The 20,478-nt window shown below is 54.1% G+C and overlaps 1 protein-coding gene across 3 annotated transcripts; it reads left to right on the top strand.

The window, feature by feature from the left end:
- The first annotated feature begins 790 nt into the window (after positions 1–790).
- Positions 791–20,444, top strand: PLEKHM2 (pleckstrin homology and RUN domain containing M2). Of its 3 annotated transcripts, XM_072354423.1 has the most exons (20): positions 791–1,096; positions 9,063–9,169; positions 9,323–9,432; positions 10,317–10,416; positions 10,936–11,023; positions 11,387–11,573; positions 12,831–12,890; positions 14,474–14,708; positions 15,434–16,222; positions 16,502–16,571; positions 16,667–16,757; positions 17,102–17,166; positions 17,494–17,582; positions 17,705–17,837; positions 17,924–18,114; positions 18,364–18,429; positions 18,564–18,723; positions 18,928–19,107; positions 19,182–19,298; positions 19,408–20,444. In XM_072354423.1, the coding sequence occupies exons 1-20, from the start codon at positions 1,037–1,039 to the stop codon at positions 19,543–19,545; spliced, it is 3,036 nt and encodes a 1,011-aa protein (XP_072210524.1). In that variant the 5' UTR covers positions 791–1,036; the 3' UTR covers positions 19,546–20,444. The 3 variants fall into 3 exon arrangements, with proteins under 3 accessions (XP_072210524.1, XP_072210523.1, XP_072210525.1); XM_072354422.1 differs by lacking the exon at positions 12,831–12,890 and having other exon boundaries at positions 936–1,096; XM_072354424.1 differs by lacking the exons at positions 791–1,096; positions 9,063–9,169; positions 9,323–9,432 and adding an exon at positions 9,775–9,901.
- The last annotated feature ends 34 nt before the right edge of the window (positions 20,445–20,478 follow it).

The raw sequence follows: 20,478 nt of genomic DNA, 5'->3' as shown, positions 1-20,478 counted from the left end.
CTTTTGGGAGAACCAGAAACAGACTGGATGGCTTAGTCTTCATTTCTCCTGTTGTGTGTTTGGGCTTCTCGTGGTGCTGTGGCTGCTGCCTCCTTACCAGTGCTGGCCCGAGGTAGTGCAGATGGCTGTTTGGTTTCTCTGCAGGTCCTGCCTAGGGAGGGCTGCAATTCTGGCTGTCCCCAGGTGGCAGCACCGCTCTGCTCTGACTGCCGCAGCGCTCTGCGGGTCCTGTGTCCTACATGAGGCGCTGACCGGAGCACCTCAGCCATTATTTGATGGTATTTATGCCATTCTAAAGACCTGTTTCTTTATACCAGAAGATTTAATGTGTTTTTTTTTCTGTTCCTCGTTAGCTCACAAAGCAGGAACCACGCAGTGTCTATAAGCAATAAGGGATTGGTGTAGCTCGTAGAGCTTCCCTGCCTGTTCTTCCAGCACTGGAATTCTAAGTTCCATATTGCAAATAACCCTGTTTCCAAGGTCGCTGTATCCCAGAACTACCTCTGGGAAGCCATTCAGCAGGAGCCGTGGCTGTACGAGCGTATGTTTCTGTACGAGCTGCTTCTGAACGACTGAAGCCCAGAGACAGACAAGTACCGAATTCCAACCCCTCTTTCCGCAGCCTCTGCCGCACGCAGGCGATGAGCGCAGCCCGTAGGTGCGCTCTCCGTGTTCCCGGGTATCCCGCAGCCGCTCGGTGCCGGGGCAGCCAGCCGAGGGGGCGGTGCGGGGCGTGCGGCGCGGAGCCCTCCCCTTCCTGCTGAGCTCAGTTCCTGCGGAGCGCGGTGCTGTCACGAGCGCGGCCCGGCTCCGCTCCCTCCCGCCCGCCGGCAGGGCCCGGGCGCGGCCATGGCGCGCTGAGCGGCGGCGGCCCAAACCCCGCAGCCTGCGGGCCGGGCCGGGGCCGGGCCGGGCAGCCGGCAGCACGGAGCCGGCCGGCGGGGGGCGGCGGGGCGGGGAGCGGGCCCGGGGGGCTGCGCGGCCCTCGGGCTCCGCCGGGCGGACCAGGCGGCGGCGGGCGGCCGGGCCGGGAGTCATGGAGCCGGCCGAGGTGAAGGACCGCATCCTGGAGAACATCTCGCTCTCCGTGAAGAAGGTGGGCGGCGGGGCTGCGGCCCTCGGGCACGGCTGGGCGGCCGGGACGGGATCCGCGGGGCTCCCCTTCCGTGCTGGGCTTTCGAAAGGACCGTCTGCGTACGGGTCAGAAGAGCGGTTTGTAAGGACGTGCGGGAATGCGGAGCTCGTGGTGCGGCCTGGCGCTGATGGCAGCTCCGGTTGGCCTTTGGGAAGGCCGGCAGGGGGGTAAAGCAATCTGGTGTCAGTGTTCCCTCAGGTTTTGGGGAAGGGCACTTTCTGGGCTTGCCAACGTTTCCCCAGTTACTGGCTTTGCTCTGTGCACGTCCTGACACAGATTCATCCATCAAGACTTGCTGTAAGACCACAAGTGAGTTTGCAGCATTAGTGAAGAAGGGGTAGCTTGACAGCACTGCTGGTTGTAGGATGGCTGTGCAAATCTCCCATCGTCTTTCCTCCATCTGTGGGCCTGTCCTCTGGTCTCGTTTTTCTGTCCTCTAAAAACGAAAGATAATCATTCATCTACCTGGAAATGTTCATCTGGCTTTCAGCTCTGCTGTGATGCTCCACGTGTGACCTTGGCATAAGGATATATTAGTTCCTACACAGGATTTGTTGGGCACTGTTTATTTACATGCAGAAAATCCCCGGGGATCCTCTTTGGAGTTGCTATAAAATCAACATGGTGGCTGTTTTGATTGTTGTTGTACTCAAGGGCTCCTCAGGTGCAGCTTTGCCATGGCTTGGCCTGCACTGATCTCTGCCAGTTCTCCTGTCTTGGTCCAGCAGAACAGGTGGATTTTGTTGTCCTGCTCCTTTGCTTTGCCACTCAGTTCAGAGTTCAGAGTGGGAAAGCTCAGGCAGGTGTAGGACACTTCAGGCTGATAGGTTTGTTAATACTGCCCCACTGAAGCCCAGCTCAGCCACGTGGCAGAAGTCCAGCACTGGCACAGCCCTGTGTTACCACTGGGGTGCAATTCTGCTTCCCCAGGGAGTTTGCTCTCCTTCAGCAATGGAACCGATCATTTATCTCAGTGCTGGGCTGACTTCAGCCCTTGAGCCTTTGGTGCTTTTTTTCCCTCTGTGTTAGTGGGAAGAGTAAGTCAGTAGGTGAGAGGAGCAGCTACACCCTTCCCACACTCAGATCGCACCTCATTCGTTCTCTGCTCGCTGCCTGCAGTGGCTCCAGGTTGCTGGGGTTGTGTCACAAGGCGTGGGGAGTTCTCCAGGTATCACCTCCGATTTCAAAAGCTTTCTGGCTGCGTAGGCAGGTCGCTCCTTACTTTCCCCGTTGTTGCAAGTTTGATTTGTAGAGCAGAGGGCTTGGATGGGTTTGTGGCAATGTGTGTGCCTCTCGAATGCTATTTGCCCAGATGATAATCGGCTTTCTTTTCTCAACTTCAGACTTGAGGAAGAGTTTGTGGATTCTCAGTTGTCGAGTTGCTTTAGAAGGAAAACCCGCCTCGAGACTGGGACCAAACCAAGGCAGTGTTGAGGTACCTGGGTACAAGCCATGGCTGTGAGGAGCAGCGGAAGGCCTGATGGAGTCTCTGCTTCCCTCTGAGCTCTGGGTAGTTGTGTCCATCCTTCAGTTCAAGCACACACATAGCAGAACTGTGGATGTAGTGTTGGTTTCCCACCTATAGCTTGTCCCCTCTAACCTCTGTGGGAGACACAGATGAATTCAGTGAGCAGTGCTTCTTGCTCTAGGCACAGTGTCATGCACTCATTACTTCTGTCCTCTGTTTCTTTTCCCCTTTCTCACCCAGTGCTCCCTCACTGCTCTCTGCTAAGAGCGCAATGCTCCACAACAAGTTATTGTGAAACTTGATGCCTAAGCTTTATTTCTTTTAACAAATTAGCATTTTATTGAGGCCAAAGTTAGAGATGTTTGTCTAGGAGTGCATTCACCCCTTGCTTTGCATCTTCTCCAAAAGGAGTGCAGACCTTTGTTTGCTCCAGCGCTAGTTTTCTTCTAGCAGATATTACTGAGAGTAGCAGTGGGACGAGGGCTGCAGTTGAATCAGTGCTGTGGTAAGCAGACTATAAGTGCCAATAGCTTCAGATCTATCCTTGGCCATCCACCTCCTGGTAGCTGTGTGTTGTCACAGATGAGCTGGTCCATGCTGAATTGAGGAGTGTAAATGTTTTGCGGTCTCTTATTGGAGTTTCATGCTGTCCTGGGCAATGCAGTTGGTTACACAGAGTCTGACTGCTGTCTTGTTTGGGTTCGGTGGCCAGAATGCAGAGTTCTTCATGCTCATTGCTGCCAATTCCAGGAGATGAACTTCAAATCACAAAGAGCTCAAACTTCAAATTACAAAGAGCTCAAAATGCAACATTTTGGGACTTTCCTGTTTTCCAGGCTTTCCTTCTGTCTCTGAAGGACACGTCATTACAAACAGCTGATCTTTGGTGTATGTCAATCAGATGGAGTGCTTTTTTGCTGATGCTGCAGGAGTTCTTGCCAGGAGCTGTGGCTCTGCTCCATTTGTGGGTGACTTTGGGGAAGTTTCCGCTATCCCCATTTGAGCAGCAGTGGCAGCGGGTTGATGCTGTGCCTTCCTGCTTGTCTCCTGATCTGGTTTTCAGCTCTGTACCAGAAAAATGCTGTAGCAGTTCCCTGTTATGCCCCAGCTCCGCTTTGCAGCATCTCCTGAAGGTAGATTTGGGAACAGTTTGCTCCCCACATCCTGGAGAGGTGCTGAAGTAGAGTGTCCTTTGCTGAAGCACAAAAGGAACATGCTCACCTCTAGGTGGATGAGACAGTGGCTTTTGTATAGGGAGCAACAGGAACTGCCTCCCAGGCAGTCAGCCTCCAGTTTCACAGGTTCTGTGATGATGTGGCTGCTGAGTGATTCAGCTTTCTGATGTCCCCATCCAAGAAGAGTAATCCAGATAACTTTGTGCTAGAAAACTTGGTCTGTGTGGAGAGATTCAAAGCACTGAATGCTCGGAGTGTGAGTAAGCAGCAGCTCTATGGGAGAACAGCACCATTGCAGAGCACAGACCCCCTGTGCTCATTTGCTGTAGTGTGTTTACTATCTGGTCTTGTTTTTCACTCCTATGAGATCTGCTTTTCTGTTGTGCTGAGCATGTGACCTTTCCGTCTGCCTGCAAGTAACACAGGGATCCTGTTCCTCAGCAGCTGTGTGCCATCCCAAAGGCTCTGCTGGCTGCATCTGACACACCACACCGCTGGCAGCTTCCCTCCAGCCTTGCCAGCCAGCTCCGTGCCCATTCCCTGCTCACTGCTGTGGAAGTAATGAACTTCAAATGAAGAAAAGCCCAGGTGGAAAAGCCTTTGGGGGATGAGAGCTGACAAGCGTACGTGTCCCAGGAGGTGGCAGCTTTACCAAGCTGCACACAGCTGGGCAAATGCTTCAGAGCACTGTGTTTTGGACATGAAGCATCTTTGCTGTGGGCACCAGCTTTGTTTCTTTCAGGCTCAGGTCTCTGTACGTCATGAACGTGCTGTTATTTCTCAAGGCTTCTCCAGTGCAATTGGCGGTGCCTTCAACTTGCTGGTGGGCTGTGTCAATGTTTTCCATTGGGAAGGTCCCAACACAGCCAAGGGGTGCAGTGTCCAGAATGGGAAGCCAAGCACTGAGGTCGGTGCTGATCTGAAAGCTTTTAGTGAGAAATGTCAGGTGACGTGTGCAGCCCCCAAAGATCCAGACAGAGCTGCTCTTTCAGGGTTTTAAGTTGTGTCGTGTATGTGTCTTTCTTGACTGATAAAGACAGCAACAGAGCAGCATCTCTGCCTTGACATTCAGCCCAGTTTTAGTGGTGATCTAGAAGCTGCAGAGGAGTTTGGCCTCCTCTTTACCCATCTGCCACTGAATTTGTGCTCCTCTGAGCAAGTTTAATTTTGCCCATCTATTCATTTATTCATCTTCTTACCTGTCCTGTCCCTCACCTTTGCCTCTTTCCTTGGAGCTGAGCTGCCATCGCTTGCCTGAGACAAGGTCAGTCACCTGCCTTGTGGTTTTGGTGCTCCCTGGATCTCCAGCCTTGAGCAGTGGGCTGGAAGGCCAGCTGCTGGGTTTCAGAAGTGTGTTGAGTCTTGCAGAGATTTGCGTCTCCAAAGCCCTGCTTTCAGAGAAAGGAACCTCCTTGATGGACCGGAGAAACTGTCTTTCCACTGATAGGGAAGGCAATGGGAGGACAGGGACTGAGACAGCAAGAAGGCTACACCACCCCGGTCGATGTTTTGGTTATCCATTTGCTGCTTTGTGGCATTCCTTTTGTTTTGCCTTCTTGCAATTGGCAGAAAAGCCCTTGCCAGTCCTTGTGCTGTGTGTGAGAAAGTGGGTTTTGAAGTGTCCCATGCAGCGAGCACAGTGGTTGGGGTCAGAGCTGAGCTGGCAGAATGCAAGAGGTTGCACATTGGCACCGTTGGCTTTTCTTTGCAGTGTTTTTGTCTTGCCAGGGAAATGCCAAACAGAGCGAGGGACATGAACTCGATGCTGGAAAGTACTGGTGGAATATCCAGGCCAGATGTACGGAGAGGAGGTGAAGACTTGGCTGGATTGTGGCCACCCTTGAATAGAGTCGGGAGTCTGCATTTCAATCAGGCTGTGGGAGTGCAGGCGGGTCTTCCAAGAAGCACCACAAAAATGATTCTGTTTGGAGAATGAACTTCGCAGTGTGGCTGCTACAGCTCAGAGCTATTCCTCAGCATGACAAACACTGAAGGTCCCTTCTTTTGTTGGGAGCCAAACAGGGGCAGAAGGGAGGGCCTGGCCAGCTCGTTTTTTGGCACCTCTTCTTGCAGCACAAGCTCTGCAAATGGGCCTGGAGAGCAGCGTTCTCATTGAGAACTGATTCAATTAGTGAGCTATAAAGTTGTGTGAGGAATATCTTTATGCATGCCAGCATGGGGTGTGGTATATTGCTCCAAAAAAAAAGCCAAAGCATTGTCTGCAGTCAGCTCCTATTGATAAACAGCAATTAAAACCTCCTCCTTAATGGCATGAGGTGCAATGATTTAAGAGCACAAACTCCCTTTATTCCCCTTCATTCAGAAAAGCTCTCTGTTCCCTTTGGACAAACAACGCTCTGCTCTTATTTGAGTGTGTTTAACTTGCCATCCTTGAACACTTGGGTTCAGGAGGAGCTTTTGTCACAGCTTTACACAGCAGGTTTACACACCAGGTTCTGCCCCGTGCTGTTGAAACACAGTGGTCAGATGTGGTTCTGACATACAGGGCTGCCAAGCTGAGAAAGACACTCAGTGCGTGGTGGGGATGCCTTCTGGATGCCAACAGCACTTATTTTGGCCACAGGAATGTTTATAAATAGCCCTGGATTGAGACTCAGAGGTGTTCACAGGGCACTGCGAGCTGCGTGAGTCCTTCATCCCAGACTTCAGCCATTCATTCTGGCACCCACCTGGTTTGGGGGGCAGAGGGGAAGAGCATCTCTCTGGAAACCCTTGAGATGAATGCTCCTGCCGTTGTGCTTGGTTCATGCTTTTTAACCTCGTTGCTTGTCTCCTTCCTGCTTTTCCCTGCGCATGTCAGGGAGCTGCTTTGTGGATGCTTCCCATGTGGTCACCAGGCTTCAGCTCTTCCCAAACAGGTCTGTCTGCCACGCAGCGATTAGGAAGAGGTCGCTTCCAAATGGTTTGTTTGTGTTTTGTAGTGATTTGCAGAAGAATAAACACTGCGTATAAATGTATGGTAATTTAGAGGTCAGAGAGGTGTATTAGGCGTCACATACAAGTAGGAGGAGCCCCTTGATGTGCTTCCCTGTGTCCAACGCATGGAACAGCTCATCCACAGCTGTGACTCAGTGCCCAAAGCACCTCGGGAGGAACTGCCAAACTGCACAGCCCCGTGACTGCACACACAGCAGTCACACGAGTCCGTCCTCTGCCTCCCAAATGGCAGGGAGGGGGTGAGGGCTGCTGGGGGTGGACACTGCTATGTCTTTCCCTCACCTAAATGAAGCAAGACCAGTGTTGTCATGAAGGTGCTGCTGGTGGAGTTGGCTCCTGAGACAAGAGGGAAGCTGAAGGTGACACAAAGCCTTAATATAGCACAGTGTGACGCCATAAAAACTGAGATTTAGCTTTTCTAAGGAATGGGAATCTTCCAGAAATCCCCAGGTACTTCTCACCATGCGGAGATGTTGAGATGGGATGACCCTGTGCGTTTGCTGATGGCTTTCAAGGGGACCCGCAGTGAAGCTGTGATGGTGGGAGCTGGTCGGTCAGTCTGGCAGCGCCGGGGAGCTGCAGAGGGTTGGAAATCACGAGCTGGCTGCAGGAAGGTCTGTACCAAAGATGGGAGCTGTTTTGGGGAAGAAAGGAAAGAAGAAGAGGAAGTGCTTCCATTTGCTCATCTCTTGCTGCCCAGGCTTGGGTTCTGTCTCTCATGGGGAGTTCCTCTGGTCTGTGGCAGAGCCAGACTGGAGACTTCCCTCTGTGCTGACCTCCCTGAGCTGTGTGCACAGAGCTGCTCCTTTTCAACCACTGCTGTGGTCAGCTGATGTAGGGCCCCACAGCTGCATTTTCTCAAGCAGTCACACAGCCTGCAGAAGAACCCAGGGCAGATATCCCAGATGCTCAGCACAGGGTTCCCCAGCTCTCTGCATGGGCAGCAGCATGGCTGGGATAAGCCACGTCTTTCTGCCTTTGGTTCCTGGCTCATATCCCACATGGCAAAGGCTTTGTCATCCCAGAGGATCCCACTGCTCCAAACCAAAGGGGATTGTGTGGAACCCTCTGTGATCCCCCATGGCTCCATCTGCCCATTACCTGCTGGATAAGCTCTGAAGTTTGTTTCTTCCCTTTCCTTGCTGCAGGAATGCACTTCAAACACTGGCTGCAGATGGATCCCAAAGTAGTTCTTGAATAGTGGGATTTTAGGGCACTGGTGTCCCTGCTTGGGCCTGGGCTGCCTATTAATAGCAGAACTCTTAGGGGATGGCTTCCTCCTAACATGAGTATGAGCTGCTGGGCCAGAACGCATCCCAGAACACATCGACTCTCACAAAGGTGCAGTGAAAGTCTCTGTAAGCAAACCATTATGGCACATTGCCTTCCCCAGGGGATTCACCTCCTTACTGGCACAGGGATGGGATGCATTGCACTGTGCAATCAGGTGAAGGAATCTGGTTGCAAATCTTCCAGCTCAGCAGTTGTTTCCCACGTAAGGGCTGGGACCAGCTCCATGTAGGAACATGCCTGACCCTCCTGTCTTACCTAAGAGCTGCCTTCCTCCGCAGAGGTGCAGAGATCTTCAGGCAAGGATGGTGCTGAAGCTAAATGTATCCACAGTAATTCAAGAGGAGAAACCAGTTCCTGGCTTTTGGGGTCAGGTCGGACTTGACAAGCACAACACTGAGTTTTTATAGCGTATAAACCCAGTTCTTTATTGCTGTAGTTACGTGCAGCCGGTGTAACTGGTGAGGTTTGGCAAGGATGCATCAGGTTGCCAAACCACGGTACGTGAGGGGGATGTGTTGTCATGGCTCAGCTGAACTGCCGCCAAGCAGAGCAAATAAACGTGGCGTGTACAGCTGAGGTTACGTGAGTGATGTGCCTGCCTGGATGCCAAGTGCGTGTGAGATGTGGACCTGAGCAGAGCTCTGAGCTCGAGGGGCAGGAGAGGGTCATTGGGTCAGCTGTGAAGGCATGATGTGGCTGTGAGGGGGTTTGTGGGGTTTCTAGAGCCAGCATGACTCCAGAGCTGACTGCCAGCGCCTTACAGCTGTGAACAGGTTAACTGAGGTGAGTCGGACTGTGCTGGATTTTGGGCTGCTGGATGACATAATGCCCCGTGGTGATGTGGGCTCTCCCCACGGATGGCTCCAGATGAACCAGGCTGCCTTCATCATGTATTTGCTTGCCTCCATCTTCATCTATGCTGCAGAAGCCCTCTGTCTCCTCCTGGGATGCTCCATAATGCTGTCTGTGAGCGTGCCAACGTTTCCAGCTGTCTCTGTGGGATGCTTCAGCCATCTGTCTCTTCTCCTTGCAGCTGCAGAGCTACTTTGCTGCCTGTGAGGATGAGACCCCGGCCATCAGAAACCACGACAAGGTCCTGCAGCGGCTCTGCGAGCACCTGGACCACGCTCTGCTCTATGGGTAAGCATTGCACCTACCTCTGGGTTTTCCTTTTCACTGCATTTTGTTTGTGCTGCAAGGGCTTCCCTCAGCGTGGGGAAAAGATCTGGTTGGTAATTTGGATGGGGATAACGGAGCCCTTGCTTACACGTTCTCTGGACCCCTCTTTTCCAGGTTGCAAGATCTTTCCTCGGGTTACTGGGTGCTGGTTGTTCACTTCACCCGCCGTGAAGCCATCAAACAGATAGAAGTGCTCCAACACGTGGCCACCAACCTGGGACGTAGTGAGTGTTTGCAGACACTGCCCTGGCTCTGAGGGCAGGCATCAGTGTGGGGACATCTGGCCGAAAGCTTGGGAAGGCTGTAATGGCCACGTGCTCGAGGGCTGGGGACCTGGGGAGCCAGCATGGCTGGATCCAGCTCACCACGTTCAACCCCAGGAGGTGGCAGTCTTGTTGGAACTGCATTACAGCCCTAGAAAGATTGCAGCCTGTCTCTAGCCATGCTTCTGCTGCTGCAAAGCCAAAGCAATCTGCTGTGCTGTGCTCTCAGGAAGTTTGTGGCAGACAGGAGGCATCACCTCTCTTGCCCTGCAGTGTTTTGCTGTAGCTGTTGTTTGCCTGATGCTGCTTCTCCTCAGCTGTGAGATGTCTGTAGCAGATGTTTGGGACCATCAAGGCCGCAGGGTGGTGCCCAGAGATCTCCTCTCTGCCTGATTCTCCCAGCATCCTTCGTCTCCCAAGCCTTGTACCGGTGAGAGTGGAGCTGAGCACAGATTCCACCATCACCTCTCTCCGCACCAGCCTTTGTGTAATAACCTCCAATTGCACCTGTGCTGATTTAGAGTGATTCTCCCCCTTTCTCTCCTGGCTGCTGATCCCGCTGGAAATGCCAGCAGGGCCCCAACCTGTAGGGACCCAGTAGGGACCCAGTTGTGTGGCTGCTCCTCAGCTGCCTACGGTGCAGTCTTTCCTTCTTATTCCTACTCCAAATCATTCATCTCCCACTGGCGTTTTTCCCACAGATTCATGCCACATCCAGATGCCCCCTTCAAATTGTATGAATGGGAATGAACAATCTGATATATTTTAACTGACTGGTGATTATTTCCAGACTTGCTTTGCAGGTGTTTCCCTACAGATAAATCTCTCTGCTGCTTTGCTTTCAGGCCGAGCATGGCTGTACCTTGCCCTCAATGAAAACTCTTTGGAGAGCTACTTGAGGCTGTTCCAGGAGAACCTAAGCCTGCTGCACAAGTACTATGTCAAGTGAGTATCTGAGCTGGTTCTGGCTTTTGGGATCTTGTTGGTATCCCTGCTTGTCAGAAACAAGAAGTGCCAGTGAGAGAGCAAGAAGTTGGTCAGGGTCTGATCACTTGCAGAAGTGTTGCATGTTTGATGTGAGGATCCCAGATGTGGAGGTACTGTCCTGTAAGAGGGCCTGCGAGCATCTCTTCTGTTTACTCCTTTTGTTCCCTTCTATTCCTCATTTTATTCCCCAGACATACTCTTTATTCTCTTCCATGCCTTCCAAGAAACTCCGGACCAGCTCCAGTGAACACCTGGAAATTGAGATGTAGCACAGTCTGGGGGCAGCATACAAAAGGAGATGTGCTTTCGGAGCTCTGCTGTTGCTCTTAGACAGGAGGCAAACAGCAGGCGTGCAGCTGTGGGGCTGTTTACAGCACGTCTCAGGGACGCACCACCAAAACTAAGAAAACACAAGGGTGCTTGTAGCTGTTTCCTTTTCCACAGCACTAAAGCTCTTCTGCTTTATCTGTGTTGCAGGAACGCCCTGGTTTGCAGCCATGATCACCTGACCTTGTTCTTAACGCTGGTGTCTGGGCTGGAGTTCATCCGCTTTGACTTGGATCTGGTGAGGGGACAGCGAGTTGTAACTGGGGGCAATGGGTACGTGGGGCAGGATGGGTGTCCTGGCCTTCACAGGTCTCAGTGCCTGGGCCAGGGCACCTTGTTGACAGCTTCCAGGTTGATGAGGATAAAGGTAAGTGGCACTTCCAAATGTGCTACAAAGCACTACAGGGAGATGGAGGTGCTCACCCTCCACTGGCTGACCCTCAGTGTTGGAGCAAAAGAGGAAGGAGCCATTGGCTTTCCTGTGAAAGGAGCAGGAATGGACATCAGGAGACATTCAAGGGCAATCCTGCCATTTTGGCTGTGCTTTTAATTGTGTGCAGTGACTCAGAGCCTGACTCACTCCATTTCCTCTTCTCTGCAGGACGCTCCTTACCTGGATCTGGCCCCGTACATGCCAGATTACTACAAACCTCAGTACCTGCTGGACTTTGAGGACCGCCTGCCCAGCTCCATGCATGGCTCAGACAGTCTGTCTCTCAACTCCTTCAACTCTGTCACCTCCACCAACCTGGAGTGGGATGACAGTGCCATTGCTCCATCCAGTGAAGGTAAGTGGTCTGGGAGGGCAGAGGCCTCCTGTTTTCTGAAACAGGTGAGATCAAGGGCTGCGTGTTCCCACTCTGCCATCAGCTGGGCTGGACAAGGCGCCAGATGATGTAGCAGATGATGGGTTGGAAGAGACCAAAGAGCCCCAGAAATACAACGGAGCCTCCTCTGTGTCATTCATTGGGGGGTGCGGCCAGTGGAAATGAGAGGGCAGCGCAGCACTGGCATTTAAGCTGCAAACAGCCACTTTGCCTCTGTCTGGGAAAGGAGGATGTGCCGATTACCCCAGGCCAAATTTCCATAATGGGGGCTGGTGTTTTTGCAAGAGCTGATGAAATCTCTCAGGGGATGAAGGCTGTGCTGTTTCTGAACACAGCTTCCAGCTTAGAGCAGGTACACAAGACTGCAGAGGACCTTTCCTAACTGCTTATTTTGCAGTTGAGAGACATAAGTACGCTGCAGGAAGCAGGGAATAGTTTCCTAAGTCTTTTTCCATCTCTACAGTCCGAGGGAAAGGCAGGTGTGGTCTCAGAGATGCCATTTTTTCTCTTTATGCATCTTACCTTGAGCAGCCTGCTAACTGGTGATACCCATACCCTTACACTCACCCTTCTGTCTGTGTCAGAAGGGGCTTGGACACGCTGGGTGTTGTCCCTGACTAGCTGAGGTGTGCCCTGTGCCTCCCTCCTTAACCCACTCCAGGCTGGAACAGGCAGCTCTTACACCACAGAAGCACGCTCTCCTGCAGGAACATCTCTTCTGCTGCTGTTCCTAATCCAAACACACCGATCCGCTTCCTGTTTCAGTGCCAGTTTGAGCTAAGCAGGATCAGGGGATTCTAGAGTAGATGGTGCAGTGTGTGTCATTGGATGCAGCTGCCTTTCATGTGCATGGACTGCACATGACTGGACATGAAGGGGGATTCCTGGTTACGTACACAAGTCTGCTATGATACCCATCATTATTTTATTCGTTTATTTATTGATGTTTAGCTTTCCAGCGGCTCACATACTGAGGCCTTCATCCCTTTGCATTGTAGCTCCTGCAACGCAAATATCCATCAGTAACAGCTGTTAGGGAAGCTGATTTCCGTTTGCATCCATGTTCCCTAACTATTTTGTTGTGCATTTCAGATATCAGTGGAATATTGTTTTGTTTCTCTCCTTTCTCATCCCTAAACCCCTTCACACTGTGCCCCGCTCCCCTTCCTCCCCACTACTTGTTTTTCTAATCCTGAGTTTTATCCCTCATTTTTGTAGATTATGATTTTGGAGATGTCTTTCCAGCAATGCAGACCATGCCCAGCAGAGACTGGGAAGGTGGGACATACTCATGTGTTAACAACAGTTTGTTTTTCTCTATGCATTGCTGCCACCTGAAGCTTGCTGCATGCTCTCCTGTTCACTTCTTTAACATGCAAACACCACACGCCGATGGAATTCAGTGTAGGCAGAGGGGAGAGAGGATCTTGTCTCCTATGAGACCATGTGCAGAGCACTTCCCAGCTTCTAGTGTATCCAGACAGAGGAATTTGTTCTCCTTTTCCTCCATGTGCAGAGTCCACGTGTGGATTCTCTGCATCCCAGGAGCAGGAAATCTCTTTGCTTTCCCCCTGGGGGAAATTCACTCTGTCCTTTATAATTACAAACCAGATGGAGTCAGAATAGTTTTGGCCAGAGCTACCTGACTGCTTGAGAAAACTGCTTGAATTCCACACGGCTCTCGGGCTCTAACACACTCCCTCTCATTTTCTTTCTTACCCCACACACACAGGTGCTCTACCACAGCTCTCCCAGTCAGTCTTGGCAAGGCTGGAGTGGAGCAGAAGCCTTTGGCTTCTTTGCAGTGATGGCAATGGCCAGTGAGCTCCCCTAGATCCAGTTCTCTGCTCAAGCAGGGTTGTGAGTGCCTCTGAGCACCTGGGTACGTCACTGAAGGTTTCATTTTCCTCTTCAGACCCTCAATCAGTCTCACAGGGTTGTCATTCAAAAGGCCTTTTGCTGCCGAACATGAAGCTTGTAGTTAGCTTTGGGAATTAATGGTGTTGGGGCGGAGAAGGGCACAATCACCTTCCTTTAACCCTGTCTTTGTGGATGGATAATGCTGAGCATGACTGCTGTAGCCCCTCTCTGCTGCTCAATTTCCCTCTGCAGACTAACATGGGCTGGGCTGGTTGTGCTGTGACTTCTGCACAGCCTGCTGTCCTCCAGCCCGGGTGAATGCTGTGTTTCCTCTCCACACTCCCAGTGCCACGTGTGCGTCATGCAGGTTACTGTAAGGGGCATTGCTCCACGGGTTGGTTCCGTGCCTGCCCTCCTGGCTGAGCACAGGACCCAGCTGCGAGGTTCTGACCGTACAGTGCAGCCATTTGGTGTAAAATGCTGCTGACCTCGAGGTGGGTTGGATGGGAGCACTGCCCCCAGTGCTTGTTAGCAGACATAAGGAGTCCTGGTGGCTCAACCACGTAAACCTGATGCCACATACGTGCATCAGTTCCCACGTAGACATTTCCACCCTGGGCATTTCAGAGCCTCGTTAACCACTGTCATCTTGGTAATGAGTACCACAGCCCGAAAACCCACTGGTTCTTTCCTGCCTCTACTTCCTAATGCAGGTGCAGGCTCCTGGGTGTCTGAGCTGTTATTTCCAGGCATTTTCTGAATTGCAGCAGTGCCAAGCACAGAGTAATGCTGGTCTGCACGCTCTCTGTCCCTCCTCGCAAGGAACCTGCTGTCAGTGCTAAGCTGGGCCAGCGGTGCTCTGCCAGTGCTCTGTGAGCAGTGGGGTGGCCACCCAGTGCCCTCAGCCCTCAGCACGCAGCTTTGCTTGACCTGAGCTGACCCAGCCCTTGCAGGGTGCCCGGGCTGATGTTAATCCCACTTTCCCTTTCTTGTCTTTGCAGATGGGGACCTCACAGACACGCTCAGCTGCCCACACTCCACTGCCTCAGAAGCAAATGGCAGCAAAGCCTCCATGAAAAGCCCCACGCAGCGTTACAACCCCTTCAACGAGGAGAAAGCCGACGTGCTGTCCTCCACTGAGACCACCCCGGTGCACTCAGCTTCCCAGGAGAAGGCAGAAGCCACCCCTGAAGGAACGGACCAGTCCGAGAGCTGCACAGAGCTGGAGGTCATCAGGTGGGGACGGAGCTGCCCAGCTTGGAAACATGCCCTGCAGTGTCGGCTGTCAGTAGGGGCTGATGGTGCAGCACTCCTTGTAACATCAGGAGGCAGTGGTTTTATGCTTCTGCATACCAAGTGATCCTGTAGGTGTTAACAGAGCTCCCTTGGGTCTGGAGGACTGCTTGGCATACATTCCTTTGCCCAACATTCTGCATCAGGGAGCTCAGAGGAAGCTGTCAGCTTGTGATTTAAGCTTTCTCCAGCTGGTGGCAGGTTTGCAGCAGCTCTGGGTCTCAGATCTTCCTTCCTTCCTCTCGTCTGTCTGTGAGCTGCAGCTAAACCTGCTGAGAGAGATGTGACTGCAGACCTGCTGGCCTGTGTTTGACTTCTTGCAAGGGAGAGCCTTGGGGTTCCCTCGGAGGCCTTAAACCCAGACAGAGAGCACAAAGCTGACTGCTCGCGCCTGGGGACATGGGCACCCCAAAACCAGACCAGCAGGCCTGGGCTTTGTTCTCACTCCTGTTTTTCCTGGGAGGTGCAGAGGAGACGACTCTGAGATGGGTCACGTTGCAGTCTGCTCTCCAGCAGTGTGGGAAGAGAAGCACCGTGCTTCCTTTTATAGGGAAAATTACAGGGGAAAGTTGTTAGGAAAGGGTGGGACCCCAACCCCCTCCCTTTGCATTGCAGAAGTCCTGGCAAGCAAAGATAAGTGATGTTCATAACGGCCTCTCACCATGCAGGTTAGCCAAGAAGAAGAAAACAGGCAAGAAGAAGAAAGCAAAGCCAGAGGAGCCAGTGAACACAGCTGTGCCCGCGGCGCCCGAGACCAGCACACATCAGAGCAGTGGAGACAGCGATGTGAACGGGCTGAGTGACAGAGGAGACGTGCAGAGGGACGATGATCCCACAGCCCCAGCTGGGGAGCCGAGCCCGGGCGGGCAGGAGGAGGGACACGAGCGCTCTGCCCTCAGCCAGCTGGCTCTGCACATCCCCGAAATGAAGGACACGTCCATGGAGAGCGTGGGGCAGCCGCTGAGCAAGGTGATGGACAGGCTGAACGGGCAGCTGGACCCCGCTGGTTGGAGCGCGCCCCTCGAGCCGCCCAGGCAGTCCTTTCGGACCGGCACGCCAGGGGAGAGCCCAGATGGATCGTCCTCTGGCGACTTTAGCGACGGGATTTCAGCCCCCATGGACTTCTACCGCTTTACCGTCGAGAGTCCAAATGCTGCTGCACCAGGTGGTGGCCACCATGACGCTCCAGGGCCTGGCCAACCGCCACATGTTTCTGGTAGCCCTGAGGCTCCTAAAGAAGAAGAAGAAAGCAGAGAGGGAAAAGCAGTTGGGGCAGTAGAAGAGTCTGAAGGAGTGAGCAGTGAACCTCAAACTGCCCAGATGGAGACCATCAATCCCGAGGCTGTTGGTGAGACAAAGAAGGAGCAGCCCAGCCCTTCCTTGAGCAGTGCTGAGGATTCTGGTGTGGAGGAAGGTCAGGGCAGCCCTTCTGAGCTCACCCATCCCTCGGAGTTCAGGTGAGGCTGGGTCTGCTCAGCTCAGCATACAGAGTTTATGTGAGCATGTAGTGTGCCTTCCAAATGTAAAGAGCTGCTGGTACTCGAGCTGATACTTTTCCAGTTGTCCTCCATATGTGGGACAAAGCCCATCCTTTTCCTTAAGGTGATGCTTAGGGATTCACAAGAAGGTCTTGTGAGCCAGCAGGTGCCCTCATCACACACAGACTCACTCAGGAAGGTGACTGGATGGCCCCACATCTTTGTCCATCCTTCAGCCTCTTCTGTCTGTCTTTGCAGGGTGGACAACAACCATCTGCTCCTGCTGATGATCCACGTCTTCCGGGAGAATGAGGAACAGTTGTTCAGGGTAAGACAGTCACGTAGGGTGGGCACACAAATCAGTCTGCAATGAGGCCACCTCTGCGTTGGCCATAGGCTGAGAGCTCTCCTCCTTCCACACAGATGATCCGGATGAGCACCGGGCACATGGAGGGGAACCTGCAGCTGGTCTACGTCCTGCTGACAGATTGCTACGTGTACCTGATCCGGAAAGGTACCCAACAGCTCCTGCTCATCTGGGCTGCTACAACTCTCAGTTTAGTCAGGACAGCCTGTTGGAGGCCTGGGAGCTGGGGGAGGTGATGGCTTGATCCATGGCTTGCTCAGTGATTAGGGCACAGTGATTAGGGCATCGTAGCTCATCAGTGTTTGCCAGTTCCTTTGTGCTTCCAAGAGCAGTGGCAACAGCAGCAGTGAGATCAGGTTGATATGCCCCTTTAGGAGCCTTAGGACCTGTGCCCTGTAGCTCCTTGCTCCTGGAACTTGGCTTCTCTTGCTGGTTCCGGGCAGTGACAGGTTCCTTTGCCCCCTTCATGCAGCTCTTTGTCTCTGTGCCAGGGGCAGCAGAGAAGCCATACATGGTGGAGGAGGCCGTTTCCTATAATGAGCTCGACTACATTTCGGTGAGTGCCGTCTGGGGAGGGAGCAGGAGGCAGGTTGGTGGTTATCTTCATCTCTTTGGCTGCAGGGATGGCAGCAGCAGCACAGTGGGATGTTTCTATGGGGCTCTTTGTCCAGGAGGGGCATTTTGGACTGTGAATCTTTGAGATGGAGAGAGTTAGAAGCATTGCTCTGCAGTGCCACCTCTATTGGTGCTTGGCTTGCTGTCTCCACATGGGCAGCAGAGCGCCTGCTGACCTTCTCCCCTGGGATCAAGATGCCAGGTTCAGCCCTGCTCCACCACCCTTTGTCCTCTGTCTTGCTTCCTTACCCAGTCATGTGTGACACAGGTTGGGCTGGATCAGCAGACGGTGACGCTGGTGTGCACCAATCGGAGGAAGCAGTTCCTGCTGGACACTGCAGACGTGGCTCTCACAGAGTAAGTGGGCACCATCAGCCCCTCGTGTCATCAGAACTCCTCCGGTCAGTGGAGGGACCCTTGGGTGTCAGGGCAGGTGAAGCTGACAAAGGGCTGCCACCGTAGCTGCGTCTCCCTCTCAGGTTCTTCTTGGTCTCCTTGAAGTCAGCCATGATCAAGGGGTGCCGGGAGCCCCCGTACCCCAGTGTCCTCACAGATGCCACCATGGAGAAACTGGCACTTGCAAAATTTGTGGCTCAGGAGTCCAAGTGTGAGGTGAGTTCCAACATGGCAGCCATCGCTGCGTGTGGCGGAGCATCACACCAGACCCCGTCCTGTTCACATCTCCGCCCATCCCACAGGCCTGTGATGTGGTGGTGCGTTTCTATGGCCTCGTACACTGGGAGGACCCCATGGATGAGGCGCTGGGACCTTCTCCCAGTAGCTACAGCTCTGCTGAAAACGCAGTCACAAAGGATGGCATTCTGCACTACAAGGCCGGCACCTCGTACCTGGGCAAGGAGCAGTGGAAGACCTGCTTCGTGGTGCTCAGGTGGGTCTGGGAGAAGATCTCTGACCAGTTTTCTTGTGCTGCCCAGGTGCTGTCTGGGAGATGAGGGGGCCCATCTCACCACATGGGAGGCTGAGATAAAGCCCCTGCTGTGGCTGCCAGCACAACCCCCTGGGGCTGCGTGCACGGGGCTGGGCAGGAGTGTGTGTGTGAGCAAAGCCAGAGTGTGTTTGTGTGGCTGGCAGAGCTGAGCTGGCTCCGCTGACCATCTCTCCTCTTTCCAAATGGCAGCAATGGGATCTTGTACCAGTACCCCGACCGCACAGACGTCACACCTCTGCTTTCCATCAACATGGGGTAAGCAGCTGGTAGGATGGCGTCCCAGATGGGAAAACGGGACGGTGATGAACGGCACAGGGAGGGCGGTGGGGGCAGGGCTTGTTGCCGTCACGGCGCTGCCGGTCCATCCTGATCTCCCTCCTCTCTCCCAGCGGTGAGCAGTGCGGGGGATGCCGGCGCTCCAACACCACCGACCGGCCCCACTCCTTCCAGGTGATCCTGACAGACCGGCCCTCCCTGGAGCTGAGCGCTGACAACGAGGAGGACATGGCCGACTGGATGCAGTACTTCTGCCAGGCCGTCTCCAAAGGGGTGAGCTGCAAGCACGGGTGAACAGATCCCTCCTGAGCCCCTTTGCTTCCAACCTCCACGGTCCCTTCCATGATGTTTCCCAAAGAGAGGGATTGGAAGTGATGTTTTAGGGCAGTTCCCTTCACCAGAAGCCTGTGGCACCCATGGAGGTGGAGCTCCCTCATTCCAGGATCTATCTCCCCATTCCCCACCCGCTCCATGCAGGTTATCCCTCAGGGTGTAGCCCCCACGCCATGTGTCCCGTGCTGCCTGGTGCTGACAGACGAGAAGGCCTTCACCTGTCACGAGGATTGCCAGACCAGCTTCTTCCGCTCGCTGGGCACGGTGGAGCTGACAGACATCACCTCCATCTCCACGGAGGCCAACAAGGAATACTGCATCCTGGTGAGCGAGGTGCTTGGTGGTGGGCTGGGGCTGGCAGGGCCGTGGTAGCAACACCCGCTTTCTCTCATGTTCAGGAGTTTGCTCAGGACCACAAGCAGTTCCTGCCTCCCTGGGTGCTCTATTTCAGTTGCACTACAGAACTGGAGAGGTTCCTCTCAGCACTGAACGCCGCGTGGAGGAACAAATTCCAGGTGAGCGCACGCTCTGCGTGAATGTTCCCCTGCCTGCAGCCATGGGGTGCGGGACGGGCTGGGAGATGAGCTGTGCTGCCTCCCTGCCTGACTGCTGCACACACCGCAGGTCGACCTCCTGCACAAGGCCATTCTGGATGCGGCCGTCAAGAAGAAATGTGAGGACGCTCAGAGCCTCATCAACAGCGCCTGGCAGCGCAGCGACAGCCTGTGCCGTGGGCGGGCAGAGCGAGACCCCTGGTGTTAGCCCTGGGGGGGAGGACGGCTGACGGACAGCCCAGATGCTCTCAGAGCGGGCATGGACAGCGCCTGGAGGCGGCATCCCAACCTCTCCTGCCATCACACGGCCCCTTGGCCGTGCTGGAGACAAAGCCAGCCTTGCCCTGTCGTGCAGCCCGCGCTCTCCTCGCCATCCAGCTGCTGTGGGGCAGAGCGCGTTGCCTTGCAAGGAAAACCCCCGTTGTGTTGGAGGGGGTGGGATGGGGTTGGGCATCCACCGGGCACAGCGCGGCTTTGTTCAGTGCGGGACGGAGCGGGTGGCAGCCATGGTGAGACGGGCACTGAATCACATCGTGCATGTTTTCTCCTTGCTGATGCAATCACTGTGTATGGCACTGCTCCTTCTGAGCCCCCTCTGGGCACGGAGAACCTCACCAGGGCGACGCATCCAGACACGACCAACCCTACACCCAACTGGCGCCGGGGCTGAGGCTGGAGGTGTTGGGCAGGGAGCGATGGGGAAAGCAGAGGGAACGTGGACTAAAGTTCAGCCTGGAATATCCTGGCCAGGAGTGGCACGGCTTCAGGAGACGGCACAAACTGCGGGCGTGGATGTGCGATGGGACGAACCCGGCAGGGAGAGATGGAGGCCGGAGCTCCTCGTGGGCCGAAGGGCCGCTGCTGCCCCGCCGTGCCCGGCTCCGTCACTGCGCCCAGCGGACGGGGTGGGCAGCCGGCCGCGTCGCTCCCAGCTCTGCCACGCATCCCTCGGGGAGCAGATGGAGCTTTTAAACAGCACTGCGGAGATTTCGTGTAATATAATCTGCGGGGCCTTTTCCTGGGAGGAAATGTATGTGACTGAATGTATATATATATACATCTGCTTCCTTTCCCCTCCTCCCCCAATAAACATTCATTGGTAACTCACTCTGGCCCCGCAGTGTGCGCAGGGCTGGGGCTC

Source organism: Excalfactoria chinensis, chromosome 20 (assembly GCF_039878825.1).
Source record: "Excalfactoria chinensis isolate bCotChi1 chromosome 20, bCotChi1.hap2, whole genome shotgun sequence".
NCBI classification, from domain to species: Eukaryota; Metazoa; Chordata; class Aves; order Galliformes; family Phasianidae; genus Excalfactoria; species Excalfactoria chinensis.
This window is presented reverse-complemented; position numbering and strand designations above follow the sequence as displayed.